At 36.8% G+C, this 22,506-nt stretch overlaps 1 protein-coding gene across 1 annotated transcript in view; it reads right to left on the bottom strand.

Moving 5' to 3' along the window:
- Nucleotides 1-21,773, bottom strand: part of LOC114651038 (protein Atg16l2-like) — a 223,058-nt gene extending 201,285 nt beyond the window's left edge. Inside the window, exon 1 of the mRNA XM_028800993.2 lies at nucleotides 21,593-21,773. Within this exon, the coding sequence (XP_028656826.2) occupies nucleotides 21,593-21,737 (145 nt within the window). The 5' untranslated portion in view covers nucleotides 21,738-21,773. The remainder of the gene's footprint in view (nucleotides 1-21,592) is intronic.
- Nucleotides 21,774-22,506: the final 733 nt, after the last annotated feature.

Genomic DNA, 22,506 nt, shown 5'->3' with positions numbered 1-22,506 from the left:
ACAGTACAAGAAAGACAAAGTAGTACTTGAAGTTGTGCAGAGGAGAGCAAACAAATGCATGTCAGGACTTAAGGACGTGTACTCTGACAGACTCAAAAAATTAAACCTGTGTAGTCTCGAGCAGAGGAGACTGAAAGGGGATCTTGTATAGGTATATAAAATCCTCAAAGGCATTGATAAAGTATATCCAGCAACATTCAGGGTGAATCACAAACTTAAGCATACCAGTGGAAATTAAGGGAAAGTGCATTTAAGACTGAAGCCAAAAAGCAATTCTATACACAAAGAGCTTTGGGTCTCTGGAACAAATTACCCAGACTTGTAGTTGAAGCAGAAACCTTGAAAACCTTTAAGAAATATCTGGATGATATTTTGGGAGAGCTCAGCTATTAAACAAATGGACCTGATGGACTGAATGGTTTCCTTTTGTTTGTCAAATTTCTGATGAACTACATATATTATATTAACATACCAGATATAACTTGTAAGAGCCAATCTTAGAAAGTTAATGCTTTAAGTTGAACTCATATTAGTGTTTGCTTCATTTGAATAAAATATAAATTTCTTTCATAGTTATAGACAACCCTTTGTAAGTTAATAAGAGATAGAACTTTCTTGTCATAACCAAGATACAGTGTGTTGTTGTTTAGAACAGGTCTCAGTGCTAGCAGGGACTGAAAGACCCATTTACAGCATGAAAATGGGATATATATATATATATTATATATTATATATATATATATATATATATATATATATATATATATATATATATATATATATATATATATATATAAACCCAAACTACAAAGAGGACTATTTCATTTATGTTAGGTAGAATGCCCAGAGGGGACTGGGCGGTCTCGTGGCCTGGAACCCCTACAGATTTTATTTTTTTCTCCAGCCTTCTGGAGTTTTTTTTTGTTTTTTCTGTCCACCCTGGCCATCGGACCTTACTCCTTTCTATGTTAATTAATGTTGTCTTATTTTAATTTCTTATTTTGTCTTTTATTTTTCTTCTCTTCATTATGTAAAGCACTTTGAGCTACTTTTTGTATGAAAATGTGCTATATAAATAAATGTTGTTGTTGTTGATATATATATATATATATATATATATATATATATAGTTTTCTGACCATTTAGAAGTGATTTTCTAACATTTAGAAATGGTTTAGAAATGTTTAGATGTGATTTTGTAACGTTTAGAAATGGTTCAACTGTATAAGCAAATTTAAGGAAGTGAAACAAAATTTATAAGCTTTAAACAGAACTCTTAAACAAGATTTTTTCTGTTTTGCTATATCAATTTTCTCTTTTTGTGAGAACTGTTTTACTTTGAATTTTTACTAAAGTTTTTAAAACGAAGATATTTTGTTTGTGGAATCATTTCAGCATGTCAAGCCTTTGCTGAATCCTATTTGCAAACTACAGCTGCTGAACTTTGGGTCATTTTGGGTAAACGCAGCTACAATTGTTCATCAGAAAACTTGCCATTTGAAGGTGTTGAAGTGGAACTGGAAACTACCATATGAGGACTGAAGACGCTTGTGCTTCAGAACTCATCAACAAAAGAAAAAAGTACTGAACTACTGCAAGGTACTGTGCTCTTATTTTCTATCTCTGCATGATCATAAGTGAAAACGAGGTCGCCATACCTGAACTTGAGAAGATTTAAGAGACTGTGATATAATATAAGACACTGGATGACTGCTTGTGGTTTTGCCTGAGTAATGGAAGCCTCACTGTAAGGAAGCCGTCTATGTTGCCAAAACACCCGACTGTAATGTAGTTGTTGCTAGAAAACACGTTGTCAGAGATAACAGCTGCTGTGAATATGTCGATGTCCAAGCATAGCTCAAGTGAAGTTACTGGGAGTGATCGGAGTACGGACTCAAAGCCAGAGAAAGTGATTTGGGATCTTAAGGATCAATTAAAGAAAAGGCAAGATCGACTTTCTAAGCTTAAGGCTGACATTGAAAGCCTTAAAGACATACCGGAAAAACACATTAAAGTAACACAGAAGCTTGAAATCTTTTGTGAAACATGCGGCCAGGCTGAAGATCTGAATAAAAGAGTAATATCAATGCTAATTAAAGAAGGCACAATTAATAAACAGAAAACAACAAGGGACGAATTTATTGAGGCTACAGTGACGTGGTTGAAAGATACAAAGAGCCTTTTAGCATATTCATCTGTTAGTTAATCATTTCGGAGAGATGCAATTGCAAGATCAAGATTGCACAGAAACTAGAGTCCCGCAAGCTTCTCAGTTGAAGCACGCCATCGATAATAAATGTGGCTTGTCATCCCAGCTAAGCGCTACAGCATTATAACCTTCTTCGGCAGTGTTACTTGAACAATCGACATTCAATAGAATCCTACAACAACTTAATGAACTCGAGTCTGAAAAGCAGGTATGATCTACAACTAGCACAAGGGCTGACATGCAGAGTTCCAGACACGATCTGATGGACGTGTTTATGCGGAGTCAAGCTGAAAATCAGAGGGCTGTCACCGAAAGTCAGAGAGCGGCTGCTGAAAGCCAGAGAGCAGTCACAGAGATAGCTGAAATTTCTAGAAAGGTGGACCCAACAAAAAAATGCTTCAGCATCTCCAGCACCAGCACCTCCTGTACCCAGTGGTGAAGTACCACACAGACAGGTCCCTTTATTTTCAGGCGACCCATTAGCTTATGCAGACTTTATCAGAGCCTTTGATGATGCAGTAGGTGACGTATTAGATTACCCCCAAGATAAATTAGATTATTTGATCCAGTATACTAGAGGAGATCCTCAAGAAATGGCTAAAGGCTGCAAATGCCATCGAAGGAAGGCTATGAAGAAGCCAGAAAGCAACTCGAAAGTTACTATGGCGACCAAATATTCATACCTGGAAAAAGTATTGAAATGGCCTCAAATAAAGCAGTATGACGTTGTAACCCTGAGAGACTATGTGACCTTTAATACCTGTATGAATGCCATGGCCAAAACAGGGAGCCATGGTTACTGAAATATAAAATAAACACTTTCACAAAAATATTACGAAACAAGTGTGCTTTTATTCAAGAATAAAGCTGAATAACGAAAAATTCAAGTGACAACAAGATACTAAGAAGACATGATTCACCAGTGTTTGTTTGTCTGGTTCTACCCCTTCAGTGATATCTTTTACAGGTTGCAAACACCGGCTGTTACAGACTGAAATCAAAAGCTTCTTCTTTTTGGCCGCATACACCGTCAGCACAGCGCTGTCATATCTAAACACTAGCGTGGCAAATTGCTTGCGTACTGAAGTGACTTTAGCTGCAGGTGGAAGTCCCAATTTACTTATGGTGCCAAGCACAGTAATGTTGTGATGTAGAGCAGTCTACTAGCCGGCGAAAGCGCTGTGAAGAAGCTGTCTGTTGCTACGGTCCTGCCTTTGTCCAGTCGGATAGCGGTCACGGGACATTGTATCACTAATTGTCAGTACAACAAAAATAGTTCTGAGCAGCCATCAGCCACGGCACAGCTCTTGTGAAAAGAATGGAGATACAGTAAATGGCATCAACTCAAAGAGGGAGAGGCAAGTTCTATGTACCCTTGGAACGTCACTGAGAGAATAAAACTGAATAATAAAAAAACAAGTACTAGCTTTTACAAGTACAGTAATCCCTCCTCGATCACGGGGGTTGCGTTCCAGAACACCCCGCGAAAGGTGAAAATCCGCGAAGTAGAAACCATATGTTTATATGGTTATTTTTATATTGTCATGCTTGGGTCACAGATTTGCACAGAAACCCAGGAGGCTGTAGAGAGACAGGAACTTTATTCAAACACTGCAAACAAACATTTGTCTCTTTTTCAAAAGTTTAAACTGTGCTCCATAACAAGACAGAGATGACAGTTCCGTCTCACAATTAAAAGAATGCAAACATATCTTCCTCTTCAAAGGAGTGTGCATCAGGAGCAGAGAATGTCAGAGAGAGAGAGAAAAAAGCAAACAATCAGAAATCAATAGGGCTGTTTGGCTTTTAAGTATGCGAAGCACCGCCGGACAAAGCAGCTGCTAGGAAGGGAGCAATGTAAAGGTAGTCTTTCAGCATTTTGTAGAGGAGCGTCCGTATCGTCTAGTGGTGCGAACAGCCCCCCTGCTCATACCCCCTCCATCAGGAGCAGAGAATGTCGGAGAGAGTGAGAGAGACAGAAAAAAACAAACAATTAATAATCAATATGTGCCGTTCGAGCTTTTAAGTATGCGAAGCACCGTGCGGGAAGCATGTCGCTTGACAAACCAGCTGCAAGAAAGGGAGCAACGTGAAGATAATCTTTCAGCATTTTTAGATGAGCGTCCGTATCGTCTAGGGGTGCAAACAGCCCCCCTGCTCACACCCCCTCCGTTAGGAGCAGAGAATGTCAGAGCAAGAGAGAGAGAAAAAGGCAAACAATCAAAAATCAATACGTGCTGTTTGATCTTTTAAGTATGCGAAGCACCATGCGGGAAGCATATCGCTTGACAAAGCAGCCACATTTAAGCCCAGCAAGGAAGAGAGCAATGTGAAGGTAATCTTTCAGTGTTTTTTGAGGAACGGCCGTATCTTCTAGGGGTGCGAACAGCCCCCGTGCTCACAATATACTTGAGGAGTTTTATTTAATAGGTAATATGAGCTCTGGTTGGGTAGCTTCTCAGCCATCTGCCAATAGCGTCCCTTGTATGAAATCAACTGGGCAAACCAACTGAGGAAGCATGTACCAGAAATTAAAAGACCCATTGTCCGCAGAAAATCCGCGATATATATTTAAATATGCTTACATATAAAATCCGCGATAGAGTGAAGCCGTGAAAGTCGAAGCGCGATATAGCGAGGGATTACTGTAGCCAAAATTTACACTGGGTGTTAGAGACTCAAATCAAATGTATGTTTTTATTATATTGTAGAAATAATAATAACAGTTCACTATTCAAAACGTGGTGCGCCCAGTGTCAAACCTGGGACCTTTGAGTTATAATGCTGAAGTTCTTACCTCTGCACCATTCAAAAATACATGTAAAATCCCGGTCTATTGACATTTGAGCTTGACTTTTTAACTCATTGACAGCCACATGTAAATCGAATGCTTTTTTTCCCCTTTGGTTATATTCTTGAATAAAAGAGCACATTTTTATTTGATATTTGGACTAAAGTCTTCACACATTATACACTTCTCATCATTATTAGTATAACATGGAAAACGTTTCTGCATTTCCTTTAATCCAAACTTACTCAGATCTTTGTAGACACAGAACACACATGAAATGCATGCATTTCAAATAATGATATACTGTATTATTTACCCTATACAACTCTAGGCACATCAAACGCCAGATAAGGAGCCTTGGCTTGAGCTGGGAGAACTTTTTGCCTTGTTTCTTACCAAAACTTATAATGTATGACATGCAGCAACAAATAATAAACACAATACAAATCTTAAAAAAAATGCTGCAAATGTATCAAACATTAATAAGTTCTTTATCAAGAAGACAGCAAACTAACATTCTTAACAAGTTTATAAGACACATTTGTCTGTTAAGCTAACAAGCTTATTGTTTAGTAAGCAGCAATTTCAAATTTATCTTTATCTTATGCTGGCTCAATTACTGTAAGAACTGCAAATAAAATTACCATACAGCCTTGAAAAGCAGGGACTGAAATCAGTTTCTGTGATTGAACAATTTACCGTTCATCAATCAAGTCATTTTTAGTGAAAATCGGCTGATTTAGATTGGTGGCTGATTGATCTGAACATTGAGGTTCCTAAACTCATACTCTTCAACACATTGTTTTCTAACGTATTCAATGTGTGTATGATCCTTTGAGTGAAGAAAAACTCTCTGAAATGTGTACGAAAACTGCCCTTAAGAAATTTCTAGCTGTGTTGCTGTGTTCTTGTTGATGAAATAATTGCAGAGTAACAGCTGGGATACACAGTACCAAGTCCTTTTGTAATTTTAAACACACATTCCATCCTTCTTGCCTCGCTATTTTGAATGCTATAGCTCCACTTAAATATAAACACCTTAAACCTTTGACAAAGTGACAGTTGGATGATACTACATGTTCACTTAGACGGAATTGACAGAAAACTGAATAGGGATGGGAAAATGATCATCTTGCAGTATCTATTGGCATTTTTAAGAACTGTTTGTTTAATTATCAGACTGCTGCCAAAAATGCTAGCGCCAAATATTTTTCTGATATCATTAATAAACATTTTGACAAACCTAACATTTTGCTCAGTACAATTATCTTAGCGCTTATTCCTCCTTCTAATCTTGGTATTGGGTTTTTGAAGTTTATTATCAAAATAGAAAACAATAAGTCATCATTCTCTTTGTCTTTACCTGCTCCTTTTCTGTATATAGGTAATTCAGTTGTTTTTAACAAATTTGAATCTGTTTCCTTTCCCAGGTTGATTAATATCTTTTTTGAAATGAAACGTTCCTCTCTTGATGATGTTGTTCCTTCCCATATTGTAAGAGAGAATTTTGATGTAATTGGCCCAGGTATTCAATGTATCATAAATTCCTGCTCCTATATGACTCAAACACGCTGTAGTTTAGCCTCTGCAAGGAAAGCACAATCTGAAAAGTAAGATTTTTTAATAACTATCATCCCATTTCCAAATTATGTTTTCTCTCCAAAATAATGGAGGGAGTTGTTCTTGGTCATCTGTTGCCATTTCTAGATGCTAATGGTATGGTGGAATACTTCAGCAATGTCAGTCTGGTTTTACAACTCATCATGGTACTAACAGTACATAGTTTATAAATTCTTCCTCTTACTAACATCAACAGAAAATATGCTATCTCCTTTCACTTTCATGCAGATGACAAAGAGCTGTATCTCTCACTGCAATCGGATGAGTCTTTACAGCTTCTTTTTGATTGTTTACAGGATATCAAAGGCTAGAGGGGCAGTCATTTTCTCCAGTCTAATAATGATAAAACCGAGATTATTTTTTTAGTATCTCCAAGTCCAGTAACCATGCTTTTTAGAAGTTTAGGTCATCTTGCCTCTTGTGTGTCATCTAAGGGCCCGTTTATACTTCACTGTCAGAATGCATGCATGCACACATCATGGCTGCCACGCGTTCCCAGGGTTCACTTGACATGTCCTCTGAGCATGTCCTCAGAAATTTATGTGATGCGTGCATGAGTATTTCTATAAGGTGGTGAAGGCTCCTATCATCCCCTTCATAGGCACCTTTGAAATTGTCACTTTCTTCCATGGCAATATATACACACAAACTGCTGCCATCAAAGGTGAAGCTCTTCGAAACATCACAATTACTGAGCAGCCTGCTACTTCTCCAAACTAGAATCCAAGATTATGCAAATGGGAAAATCATAGGGAATGCCTGCATTCTGTATCTTGCCTAGCCACCACTACTGTATTGCTCACGTAAACCATGAAGAAGGCATAGAATGACATACAGTATTAAAAGAAAGCATTCATACCTTTGTCTACTCAATGCCTTTTCATTTTCACAAGTTCCATTCAACTAAAGGTGTACATCCTAATTAACCAACACACTGAAAAAACTGTCCCAATACATGCCAAATCTGGTCAAAATATTTGATGGTTCTGCATTTTCTATTTAAGTTAAGCATTTGATTGTGAAGAAATCTTTCTTGTTTTAGTTTTATTTGGGGCGAATGTATTATCCCTGCACTATTCTTGTGTAAAAATATTTTGATATCACAATTTATATGTTAGGGCAGTACAGTGTTGCAGTGTTAGCGCTGCTGCCTCACAGTAAGGAGAACGTGGTTTGCATCCCTTCCTGGAGTTTGCATGTTCTCTCCGTGTTTGTGCTGGTTTCCTCTGGGTGTTCCGGTTTCCTTCCAAAGTCCAAAGACATGCAAGTTAGGTGGATTGGAGATAATAAATTGGCCCTAGTGTGTGGTGTGTTACAGTGGTGGCTGGCAGTCTTTTAAACAGGTTTAAAAACTGCACGTTTTAGGCATACATCATAAAATTAGTAAATTATTGCATCATGTTATTTATATGTAAATTTTGCCCTCCTTTCTTTTTGTAGAAAATTGTCTGTGACCTTGTCATACCATCTGGAAGCCTTTTCCAGAGACTTGACCAGTTTCATCTCAATGGCCAGCAGAGCAAGGTTGCTGAAACGGTTTTGGCCCATTGTGTTGTGGCTGTACAACTTGATTTGTTTTAAGCAGGAGAAGCTCCTCTCCACACCTACTGATATAGCTAAAATTGTTGTCAATAAAGATAATAGTTTGAATAGCTGAGGTATTGCATTATCCAACTCCATGTCTTTAATAAATACCAAGAAATCACACAGCTTACCCCTATTATCCTGCTAGTCACGATTGAGAGTATCACCGAATCAAAGAAATGGCCATAGCTCTTCAGGACCCTTTGGAATGACTCCTCAGGAAACACTGGTCTCATTTCATCAAAATTCCCTGAATTGATTAGTTCTAGGAGGTGCATACTTTCCAAATTTGAAAAACGCTGAGAAATCTGCTCCATAAGATAGTCTGGGATGGCCATGTACCAATTTCTGTAATGTTCCTGGAGATCCTGCTTTTGCCTAGGCTTATTTTGAGTTTGACATGTAACTTGCCACTTTTGCATAAACAGCTTTGAAAGCCTCCTCTGACCTCTGTTCCCTTGCAAAAGCAAGGAGACTCTCAATTCTTTGTTTGCAGTGAAAAGATACAGTACTGTGCAAAAGTTTTAGGCAGGTATGAAAAAATGCTGTAAACAAAGAATGCTTTCAAAAATGGAAGTGTTAATCATTTATTTTTATCAATCAACAAAATGCAGTGAATGAACAAAAGAGAAATCTAAATCAAATCAATATTTGGTGTGACCACCCTTTGCCTTCAAAACAGCATCAATTCTTCTAGGTACACTTGCACACAGTTTTTGAAGAAACTCAGCTGGTAGGTTGTTCCAAACATCTTGGAGAACTAACCACAGATCTTCTGTGGATGTAGGCTTCCTCACATTCTTCTGTCTCTTCATGTAATCCCAGACACACTCAATGATGTTGAGATCAGGGCTCTGTGGGGGCCATACCATCACTTCCAGGACTTCTTGTTCTTCTTTAAGCTGAAGATAGTTCTTAATGACTATGGCTGTATGTTTGGGGTCGTTGTTCTGCTGCAGAATAAATTTGGGGCCAATCATACGCCTCCCTGATGGTATTGTATGATGGATAAGTATCTGCCTGTATTTCTCAGCATTGAGAACACCATTAATCCTGACCAAATCTCCAACTACATTTGTAGAAATGCAGCCCCAAATGTTCAAGGAACCTACACCATGCTTCACTGTTGCCTGCAGACACTCATTATTATACAGCTCTCCAGCCCTTTGATGAACAAACTGCCTTCTGCTACAGCCAAATATTTTAAATTTTGACTCATCAATCCAGAGCGCCTGCTGCCATTGTACTGCACCCCAGTTCCTATGTTTTCGTGCATACTTGAGTCGCTTGGCCTTGTTTCCACGTCGGAGGTATGGCTTTTTGGCTGCAACTCTTCCATGAAGACCACTTCTGGCCAGATTTCTCCGGACAGTAGATGGGTGTACCTGGGTCCCACTGGTTTCTGCCAGTTCTGAGCTGATGGCACTGCTGGACATCTTCCGATTTCGAAGAGTAATAAGCTTGATGTGTCTTTCATCTGCTACACTAAGTTTCCTTGGCCGACCACTGCGTCTACGATCCTCAACGTTGCCCGTTTCTTTGTGCTTCTTCAAAAGAGCTTGAACAGCACATCTTGAAACCCCAGTCTGCTTTGAAATTTTGTCTGGGAGAGACCTTGCTGATGCAGTATAACTACCTTGTGTCTTATTGCTATGCTCAATCTTGCCATGACATGGCTGTTCCTCACCCAGTTTTAAGCCTCCTACAGAACTGTTTCTGTTTCAGTCAATGACTGTGTTTCAACCTACGTGTGACATTGATGATCATTAGCACCTGTTTGGTATAATTGGTTGATCATACACCTGACTATAATCCTACAAAATCCCCGACTTTGTGCAAGTGTACCTATAAGAATTGATGCTGGTTTGAAGGCAAAAGGTAGTAACACCAAATATTGATTTGATTTAGATTTTTCTTTTGTTCGCTCACTTTGCATTTTGTAAATTGATAAACAATCATTGTTTATACTGTATTTCTGAAAGCATTCTTTGTTTACAGCATTTTTTCACACCTGCCTAAAACTTTTGCACATTACTGTATGTTCATATGTGTTCAACATGAAAACAAACTCAAATTCTCCAGTGTTCTTAAGACGCCTTTGGCAGCACTGAGTGTGTCTTCATCTACTATGGTCTCATCCTTGATAATCATGTTTTTTTACCACAGTGTCTGCTATTCATCATGTAATGTTCCACCGAGTACGAGCATTTCTGAGCAACCCTGAGCACCCTGCACACTCAAGAAAAGACATCCTCTTGGTAGATTTAGAAAAAATCCGTTAAACCCAGAGAGTGATGCAAAAAAACATTCTGGATTCAGGCAAGCATTTTGCCAACAGACAACACCAGGTTTGGTCTGTGTGCATGCAGTGTACAAACACTGTATTGGAGACTAGTGCTTTAAGTTTATCCTGAAGTCCAGGCAGAGGGGATGCCGTGACAGCAGCCCCATCATAGGTTTGAGCCACATGTTTTTCCTTGTGATTGTAGCCCTACATGTTTTCATTTAAAACATCAAAGACAGACTGGGCATCTTTCTCCCCAACATCATCAAAAAATCCAACAAATCACTCCCAAATTTGACCTGCAGTATAGACATATCAAACTATGACAGACAGTTGTGCATGACATGAAATGTCAGTTGTCACATCTACTTGCCATGCAAAAAAGGGAGCAATCTGAACTTGATCTTTGATTTCATCAAGAACAGTGGCTACAATAGCAGAAATCAAATCATTTTGAATGGAATGGGACATGCCGTAAAACACAGATTATTACTGGAAGTGTGTGGCTAAGATAGAATCATATTTGGATAAAGTTTCAATTAATTCTCTGTAATTCCCCTTGTTAGCAGATTTACTACCCTTATCATACCCTATGAAAGTCAGTTCTTAACAGACAAGCTGTGAAGTGACGTCAATTAGGGGGTTAAGAAAGGCCCTTTTTCTTCCCCACTGTTCCTTTGTTTTTTGCCATCTGAATGTGCACACCATCACTAATTGCATGTTCTACTCTGACCCTGCCAAGACAACTTAACCATGCACATGAACACATGTATTCATTGCTTTTCTCATGTTGTTTACATGCCCTGTCAAAGTTAGCCAGATCCACAAAACCCAGTTTTGACCAATCAACGCAAGATTGTTTCATTAAGAGGCATGGCCAACAGTATATTCTCTTTGTCACAGCACTTCCAGTCAGCCAGCCCATTTTGTCATACCACAAGAGTTGAAAAGACTGGTTATTTTTCTTTGACTTTTGAACCAAATCAGTCTAGTGTGTTGATCTGCCCTGTTGTTTAATTCCAAGTTTCTTCTCATAAGGAAGACTATCAAATAGTTTCACTAAAATCAGGTCAACAATATTAGAACTGTCTACCATTATGCACAGCTAGTTAGCTGGCTGGCTAGTTCCCTGCCCCCACCCCCCACCAAATGACCTATTTGAAATAAGTGAACAAACTTTACCAAATTGAAACTTGTTTTAAACTTGTAACAAACTCAAGAACACTATATTTATGTTTTATTTCCAGTAGGATATGTACAAATGAAAACAGTGGGCTATATAGCTAGCAAATATCAGACTAGGGGCAGCAGCTTGTCTCAAGAGTTCACTTGCCAAAAATCCACATGGGACTGAACTTGAAATGATCCGATGCCAAAACACTGTCAACCAAAAAGAGGTCCAGCCACTTTGACAGTTCCTCTAATCATGATACAGCAGCCCAGCATCCTGGCCAAGCCACTGTCCCACTTACTCCTCAGGACTCCGAGCTTCCCTGGAAATGACATTTTGAAGCATTTGTCCAATAAACATCTAGCTTTGCTACACTGAAAACAAACCATATTCTGAAGTGTCATTTAAGTCCAGTAAAGCTGCACTTCAATGGGTTGTAACGGATTGTACTACCATGGTAATGTATGAGAAAAGAAAAAGAAAAAGAAGAAAAAAATCACATTAGATAGATAGATAGATAGATAGATAGACAACCTGTAAGAAATTATTGCCGATTCTAAATGAACTATCCATGAAGGTGAACACGTTCTAGCGCGCTCTCTGTAATAGCAATGTAAATACAACAGTACATATTTGATTAATTCTTTTCCTGACATTTTAGAGGAAGCAGAGCTTCCCTTATAGTCTTAGACCAGTTGTCTCTGGTGGATTCACCCTGTGATGGACTGGCACCCTATCCAGGGTTTGTCCCTGCTTTATGCCCTATGCTGGCAGGGATAGGCTACAGGACCGCTGTGATCCTGTTCAGGAACAAATTAATAGAAATTAATTTTATTTGTTATAGTGCATGTTCTTGGGGCCTGTTTATAGAGAACAGTGGAGACACAAAAAGAAAACATTTTCAAAACACTAAACTAAGATTATCTTTGTTATACTTGTGATTGGGAAATTACCTTGTTGAAAAAAATTTAAAGAAATATGTTTGTTGCTGAGAAATCAATCATTAGATGAGTTTAAATGATAACTTCAGTAATCTAAGTAATTTAAACTGAATCAAGTTACTAATTACACTGTGAAATATCTGACTTCCCACCTACTAATGTACTCATAACACATGATCAACTATTTACGGTATCATTAATTTTATATTTACATTCTTCCACAGTAAAAACTATTATTTATTTTCAAGCATTTCAGCAATGCCTTGCTTTTGAAGAGGTAATATTTACATGTGTGAGTTCAATTACTGCTGTTAATTTGATTAAACTCCTTGTTAAAAATGTTAGTGTTTGTTTTGCCCTTGATGCTTTCATAGCACAGAAATGTTGGTTCCCTTTTTATTTTTCAATGAACCATTTAATTAAAATTATCCAGGGTTACTCAATTAATTTTGAAATTAGAAAACCCTGCTGTGCTACTCAATTTTCAGTCCCTAATGGATCACTTACAAATGAACTTCTGCTATCCCAGAAGCAGCTGTGTGTATCTCATCCATTCCAACCTTATGTTTAAAGATATTTTCCAGTTAACAACACTGGAAGTTATGTGGCACACTATGGCAAAGTGTTTTTATGCAGATTAGATAAATATTCAATTATATTAAACTCATTCAATGATCAGCTGAAGTCCTCAAATCACCTCCAGGGAAATGCCCCTGCTGTATAATTTTAGAATCAAAATAGAGCACAAAGATCATTTTTACCAGGCTTTAATTGTCACATGCCATTGGTTACTCAGAAATGACTACCCGAGATTACTTGTCACTTTACCACAAAAGCTGAAAAGGAAGCAGCAGTGTCTTACTATTTGAGCTTGCTCACATTAAACTATAAATGGAAATAGACTATTAAAGAAAAGAAAGTTAGATAATTGTGCCAAGCATATCACTCTTTTTATTTTGTACTCTTCATTAATTCAAATTGTATACACTCTGAAAGACACAAATATGAATTAACACTATAACAAACAGAATATAAATGCCACAGTTTCAAATGATTGACAGTTCTAAGAAATACATTAGGTGTTTACACAGGGATAGGCCTGCTGCAAACTCAAGGAAATTCAACTGAAGAATTTATTGCAAATCAATATAATCTTCCTTTCTTGAGAATTTCTTTATTTGAAACCTGTAGAGCATGAATGGGTGATGCCAAGGTGCAAGCAATGATTCCCTAATGCTCACTAAAACCATTCTACTTGAAATGCAATGAATCAGTCAGGTTACTAGCACAAATCACCTGAACAGAAATGGTTTTTAAATTAAATCAAAATGAGTCACTGAACCTCCTGAAAAACATTTAATTTGCATTTTAAACAAACAGTCACTACAAAAACATTTAAAGCACAACTAATATAGTCCCTTGTCATGCAAGTCCACTGGGAGGATCCTTTTGGCAAGTTGCTTTTTTAAAATTATGCATAGCTTCAGAGAGCTACACACAGTGTTTCAACTGTACAAGGAAAGTAATCCTGAAATTTTCCAAGTGATATTTTATTATTGATAATTTAACATGTACTGTATATGTGTACTATTAATGTCAAATTATTTTAAGCTTGTCTCTATAACACTTCTGTGCATATTTTATCTGTGAGCTGAAAAAAAGGTTAATGTTTAGCCAAAGCAGAAAATTTTCATGTGTTGTATTTACCAAAATAGAAAATAACACTAGAATGAATTTTAGCGACTAAATGTAAACAGTTTCTTACCCAGTCTCTAAGCAACAATTGCAAAAATTGAATTTTAGATCAATACATAACAATCTTAGTGGCTAAAAAAAGATTAAAATATATGGCATTACTCTACCATATTTACAAAATAATAAATATTTTTAACAAATTAGATTACCATTGCTGGTTTTTGTAAGATTTAACAAGATTTCAATGAAAGTGACAACTAGTCGCCAATGAGCTACGTGGAAATGGAGACACAGACTCGATTCAAAAGGACAGATGTTGTATTAGTTTAAAAGCATCAAGTTATGCTATTGTTGCCCTCTCGCAACTTATATATGTTGCATTTTATATTTTTTTAATTCATATTATAGTAATTTCTAAACAACTTTTTTTGGGTATTTTTGATGAATATAAATCTTTGATTCAATGATAAATTGATAAAAATTTCTAGGCTGGTTTTGTACCTAGCAAAATGTCATACTACAGGCCTGGCTTGGTAAATCAAAATAGGTTCAAAACAAGCATTTCAAACTTTATTTCTAATTTCTTCTTACATATCAGTATTTGTAGGGGAGTAAAATTACCCTTACAATATACACTCTAACATTTTTTTTTTTTTTTTAAACTTCACATTTAGAAGTACTGAAGCAACAATTTACATTTAATGCGTGGGCAATAAACACAAAACTTTATTTTACATAAAGTGTAATTAGTACTATTTTATAGCCAGAGAATCAGAGAAATAACTTATTTACAATTTTTATCTGAAAAGAGTGAAAATTTAAATAGATACTGTGACTATTGCTATGACCTATTGATTTAAACAACATAAAACTATGGTTAGCAAATTAACATTTCTGGATGAGCTCTCCAAATTTTTCCAGAACAATTCTTAACTGCTCCGTCTCTTCTCTGAGAAGCTAAGTAACTTTCCTAATAATGCTAGCTTCCGTAAAAGGATAACATTATACACTGAAAAAAAAAATTCTGAAATGCTTTACTCATATGATATAGTTTGATCAGTTATGACCAAGATTAAATCAAATTTGGGCTTTTCTCATTTTACTACTGCTATTCTCATATAGTAACAACTCTTTGTTATAGGTAGTTAACAAATCAACCACAAATGTCACCTTCCTTGGAAGTTGTAAAGGTAGAACAATGCTAGACTGCTGTGAAAACACATTTAGTATTTAATATGCAAATGAAAACACACAAATAAATGTGTTCTTGTGTACAGATATAGTGAGATTTAAAAGCTAGGAACAAGGAGAATGATACAAAATTCAGGCTCACTTTAAGAAAGTCACACTATTGATCAGCACAGTAAAAACAATACAGTCATAAATTTATAAAATAAAAAATACATAGAAATGTACACAAATTGGCCACTGTGCACGTTTCTGCAAATAAATCAAATTACCTTATAACAAACTATTATTTCAGAAATATCCTGTTAAAAACTAAATTCTCCATATTAAAAATATTAGTGTATTTTAATACATTTTACATTGCTTGGGCAAACAACTGGGAGAACAACAAAACACCTCCTATTTTAAATATTAGAGATGAAGTGTGCTACTCAATGTGATTAACTGATAGCCATCCTAAGAGCCTACAGACATTTCTGAATCGATACTTTTGCATTATAGATAAAACTAGGAAGATAAGGCAACAGCCTAAGGAAGGAAGTACTCTACCTAATTACAAAGCTGTGTCTGTCAAATGCACATTGCAGTTGTGCAATCCAGCAAACATGACTGTCATTCAGCACTTTATTTGAACCAAATGACATAAAAAGTGGAGTAATGATAGAAACCATTTTTTTTTTTTTGGATTAATGTAGGTACAAGAACGTCTGTGTAAAACAGGCAGCATGTTCTGCTTAAAAGTTAATTGACAGCACTTTTTATGTATAACACTTTCCTTCATTCAGTCTTTAAAGGTAAGGTAATGTTTAAAACAACCCCTCAAAATTCAATAATGAATGTTTTCACAACAATCTGTAAAAGGTTTACAAGCTGACAGGGAATGTGGGTGTGTACATATGCGTGTTACATTCATATTTTTTAAACCCCGTCCACACACTCACTTTCTCTTTATCTTATTGTAAATCAACTGTATATCTTAAGCTTCACTTTGGGATAGATGTTTCAAAATGAATTGAAATTCATATCCCCTGCACTTCTTTGAAACTTTGTTCTGTGCTTTTTAATACAACAGTCCATCAAATATATGAATGCAAATTTTAATGATAAACTTTTTTTCCAAAAAACTCCTCATTTTAAGCCAAAGCAATAAAAACAAATGTCCAATGTTTGATTTCACTGATACTTTTAGAAACAAGATTGGCAGTGACTACTTAATGTTTATAATTTTAGGGAACGAGCTCTATAAAATCAAAATCAACGGCATTTCTTTGGATAAAAGCAATAGTGTTTTCTAGGTATATGTAAGTATTACTGTATATGCCAGTAGAAAGCCATTTTTCTAAATCTCACTTATAACTTTAAAAGATTACAACTGTAGGGACTAACTCCTGTAAAATGTCATTAAATATATTAATAATAAATGTGTTTGTTAAATATAAAAAACTGGTTTGCAACAGCGACAATTTGGATATGTCACAACCAACCAAATTTTGCACCAGACTTTGAATGCTCTTACAATGCAGGAGGTAATATGCAGATTAATACATTTCCCCACCACTGCATGTGAGATGAAGTTAATGCAAGCTGCATTCATGCAAATCGGCTCTCCCATAAAGATAACTGTCTGGATGAGTATGCATGTGTGAATTACAAATATCACAATATCGACACACATGTGGCCCTGGATATGAACTATACTTTAGTAGCCAGTATACTACCCTGAAAATAAGCAGGCATAGATAGACGACTCTCAGTGAAATGTCACACAGGTATGGTGAGTTTTGAATTCTACGATCCAGTAGAACAAGAATTCTACAAGCCCAGGATGCTAAAGAAAGCAGGTTCAGACTCCCATGGCACTGGATAAATACAGCCTCACAGAATATAAGGGGGATTACAGAGAGAGGTATGGCACACCACAGTACACTCGACATGTGAACGCAACTTATAGTCATGGCTAGTTTCAATATAATTGTTACTTAACAGGGCATTTACTGTGGCCATAACTGTGGGAATGTGGTTCTTCTGAAAATACAGCTGTGGATCATTCATTTCTAAATAAACATGGCTGTCATTTGGCTTTACTTTCATTTAGTGTGTGTCTTGGTCTTTCCATCTAAGTGCTCACTTTAGTATTATTCTTGATGTTGTTGCAAAGTGGCAAGCAATAATATGCAGCTTAGCACAGTATCCTACTTCATTATGTTTTCCTTCTTCTTTAATTATTATTATCTTTGTGGTGAAACCATAGCATTAGATAGATAGATAGATTAGTATCAAAACTAAAAAATGTCACCATGTTTTGCAAGGAAAGTACAAAATTACATTAGGCCTTACTCCTAGCTGAGAGTGGCTGTAGGATGCTTCAAAAATACTTCTCATGTCCTGCTCTGAGACATGACAAATTCTTATCTTAGACTTTCAGTGCAACTCCTAGGAATAATTCTGGGATGCTTGATAAATACAAACTCTGGACTCTTACTCAGCCACTTCAGGACATTTACATTGATGTTTTTAAGTCATTTATGTGTTGTCATTTTTCTGGAAAACAAATCTTTCAAGACGTTTTTTTTTTTTTTTTTGCATACTGCATCAGGTTCTGCTCAAGAATGTCCCTGTATTTTGCAGTATAAATTTTATCTTCTACCCTCACAAGACTTCCGTTGCTTGCTGCAGAGAAGCATCTCCACATCTGATACAGCTATCACCATCCTTCACAATGAGGATGGTGTATTTTTGACAATGTGCGGCATTTTGCTTGCCCAAACATGGTGTTTGGGCTGATGGCCTAATCCTCTATTTTGGTCTCATGAGACCACAGAAACTTCTTCCAGCTTTCTTCAAAGTCCCCCCATGTGCCTTCTACTGAGATGTCATTAACATCTTTTTTCTCAGTGTCTTTTTTGTCACTCACCATAAAGATGTGACGGATAAAGTATCAGGTAACAGTTGTTGTCTGCACAGCTTCTCCAATCTCAGCCACTGTAGGTGGTAACTCAGTCAGAGTCATCACAAGTCTATTGGTGGCATCCCTCCCTCTCTTGTCTTCTTCTTGCACAATTGCTCAGTTTTGGTGTATACTCTGCTCTAGGCAGATTTACAGCTTTGCCATACTCTTTCCATTTCTTCATGATTAATTTAACTGGACTCCAAAGGATATTCAGTGACTCGGATATATTCCTGTATTCATCCCCTCACTTGTACTTTTCAATCCCCTTTTTATAAAGTTGGTTGGAGTGTTTTTTTTTTGTCTCTGCTGTGTACAATAATTTGGGCCACAATACTGACTTAACAGAAGTTGAACCTTCTAGAGTGCATTTATATTACAATCAATTCAAACCAGACAGGTGATCTCCATTGAATTAATTATGTGATTTCTAAAACCACATGGTTGCATCAGGGAGATTTAAGTGACCACTAATTGTCATGAAAAGTGTAATAATTCAGCAAGTCTTTAGTTTTTCTTTATTATTATTTTGCCAAACATTTAGAGTTAAACTACAGTTTAATAGATTTTAGACTTTTTTCACTATTTATCCATCCAGGTTCAAATACACTTAATCTAATTCAGGTTCACAAAGTAGATGGAGCTTATCTGGCCAGCAACATACCGAAGGCAGGACAAAATCTTCAACAGCTGCTATCACCATGTTATTAGTTCAAATATGGAGCCATACACAAAGCAGCAATAATCATTGCTGGTATAGGAGTTTTGCATACAAACAGGTAATCATCACAATAGTTTCTGTATGATTATAAAGTGACTCCTAAATTTTACTGAAATTCACTTTAAATATGTAAATTAGTTGTATCTGTTTCAGTGACATGGAGAGCCAAGGCCCGGAACTAGCACTGACTGGGACACCAGCCTGCAGTGGGGCTCACTCCCACACTAAGACATCATCACTGAGACTGGACCAGTTGTAAAAGCCAATGAACAAACACATTATTGTAACATGGGAGGAAATTGCAGCAGACACAGAAAAACCACGAAAACATGAACAGCACTGGAATCAGTGCAAACCTTTTGTTGAACAGGGAATTAAACGGGATTGATCAGTAATATCTGACCTACAATCTCTTTGCAAGTTAAAGTAACCATGCAGACTGCTACACAGAATTACAGAGGTGAATTTAAGTTAAAACATGGTATTCTGCATGTGACTTGAGTTTATCATGAACTTCCTATTTATGTAAATATGTAATTCATTAAATTAACAGACAGAATAATAAAGTATCCTGCTATATAATGGATACTTCATTGCTAAATATACCTATGAATAAATTTTTATTTTTTGATGGGTAACCACAAAACATGAAGAAATTCAGAAATTGTACGATCGGAATTCATTCCTATAAGAAAATCAGTTATGTCAATTGCAAATACTCACAGCAACAAGTATGAAATCTAAATTGGTTAATTTTAATGAAATTAAACAGTCAGTCAGTCAGTTTCTAACCTGCTTAGTCCTGAACAGGGTCACAGGCAACATAGGGCACAAGGCAGAGCAAACACTGGACAGGGTGCCAGTCCATCACAGGGTGAACACACACATGCACACACACCCCAGCCACACACTAGGGTCAATTTAGTATTGCCAGTCTACCTAATCTGCACATCTTTAGACTGTGGAAGGAAGCCAGAGCACATGGAGGAAACCCATACAGGGAGAACATGGGAACAGGGAGGACCTGGGACATGAACCCTTGCCTCCATACTGCAAGGCAGCAGGGTTACCAATGCACTATCATGCCACCCTGTTATTAAACAATTAATTTTATTACATCTAAATCCACTCTACTGGACTTGAAACCACAAGGCCGCCAGTTCAATTGTCACCAAAGCATCACTGTGTGACATGGGTCAAGTCAAGTAGCTTTACTGTGATACCATTCATGCCAAGAGATTTAACCACGCCCGGGGCTGGAAATAAAAGACAAAGAGTTGGACAGCTGCTGTACAGGCTTTTAAATGTTCGAATCGCCTTGCTAGAGCCAGCAGCTGATCGAGCAAAGAGAAGGTAAAAAAAAAAATGTATTTGTTTCCCATTGTATCACCGTCTAAGAGGGGTTTAGGAAGCATGATTGCATCTCCTTGGGGTGCGTTTAGCCCCCCTCTTTACAATGTGAGCAGCAGAGATGTGAAGTGGCTGGCACATAGCGCAGGCCAGGGTGATTGACGAGCAAAGCAGACAGGAGGGAACCCCCTAGTATATATATATATATATATATATATATATATATATATATATACACATATACACACACACACACATACTATACTATTCTAAACTATGGAACACTATACTATACTAATAAATAAGAGAATAAATAATAGACAAATAGTAAAATGATGAAAACTACTTATTAATAAATAATTTAGTGATAACAATATATAATAATAGAGATCGCACTAATGTCAGATGTCCTGTATATAAGATACACTACTAGAAGCAGATCTGAGTGGACAGGGCGGTTCAGAGCTTACAGTCCCAACAGCCAAAGGGTAGAAGTTGTGATAGATCCTGACAGTCGCTTAACCGGTGAGTACTCCAATTTAAAAAAATCTGTAAACTTTGTAAGTTATTGAGCTATCCTAAGTCTCTTTGATACATTCTTTTTTCTTGGTTCCTAAGAATTAAGAATGGAATTAAAATAAATCTTCAAACTATTTCTTGTATCAAAAAACACGTATACGCATTTTTAACTAATGACTCTTCAATAACTGACTAATTTAATTGCACGTGCTTATGGATCTAAACATATACATTTAACAACATCACTTAAAATACTGTATCCGTTTTCGCTACTACAACTCCTTTGCACTCCTACGGACAACTTTTTAGTTGACTCTGCCTGGACATCTACCACCTGTTTTTGCACACACCATCACGAATCTACTTCCCGATTTGCAGCATCAAAGAACCTTTGGGACCGGAGATCGTGAAACACCCTAAAAGCTGGCATCATCACTTGGCCAGGGAGTCGCTTGTCTTTCGCAGTTGGTTTGCTTTTTACGTTGTAAGAAAGAAGTAAGCTGGATAAGGAAGCTGCCCGCATTTGTTACCCATATTATGATTTTATATTTGAGATTAAAAGTGGAACATACATGACTTTATGAGATCCTGGTACATAAACATCTGAGATTTGTCCCGCCGCTTTAACTGCCGAATGATGTGTCGTTTCCATTCCACAGGTCTGGAGGATTGCTTGTCAGTACTTAGAGGTTCTCGAAGTCGAACAGCTGCAGCCATAACAATCGTCTATCACGGAAAAACAAACTACAAGTGGAGGGCACGTTCCAAGAAGGCTTCATGCGGACGTCACCAGTAAACAGGCAAACTTTGGAAGATTCCAACTTAGCTAAATTTAAGGGTGTACGGGGTGTATTCTGTTCAACATAAAGTGTACAAATACATTTCATATTACCATCAACCGTCACAATCTAAAGATACTTCTTTTTTTTATTTATTTCAAGCACTTTCTTGACAAAAAATGCATCGTGGCTCATATGTCAATTAAAAAAATATTTACTCACCCCTATTAAAGATAAAATACCGTCTATCGGACAAGTCGCTTCACATGCTTGGTGAATCCCTACAGGACACTCCAACAGAGTGAAGGAGAGTGTTTATAAAGAGAAAGTGTGAAGTTTTCGTCATTTGATTTAAAGTTTGTGTAAAGAAAGTGTGAAGTCTTCGTTATTTGATTTAACGTTTATACATAGAAAGTGTCAAATCTTCGATGTTTGAATTAAATGTAACCTTTGCTTCACCTTTTATTAAAACCGGGTTTCTATAACTTTGAACACTATTCGGAATTGGGATGTTGTGATTTACATTGATTTTGTTTCTCCTTTTTAAAGTATACGGTATGCGGATTCGGGCCGATGTTTAAGAAAATTAAATGTAATTTTGATATAGGAGTGTACACTTCAGAAATAAATAGTATTTAAACGGAATCACTGACGCAATGCAGTCTTATTTAAAAAATCTTGTCTGTCAACATTTCCGTTATGGACGA

This window comes from Erpetoichthys calabaricus, chromosome 4 (assembly GCF_900747795.2).
Source record: "Erpetoichthys calabaricus chromosome 4, fErpCal1.3, whole genome shotgun sequence".
Lineage (NCBI taxonomy): Eukaryota > Metazoa > Chordata > Cladistia > Polypteriformes > Polypteridae > Erpetoichthys > Erpetoichthys calabaricus.
This window is presented reverse-complemented; position numbering and strand designations above follow the sequence as displayed.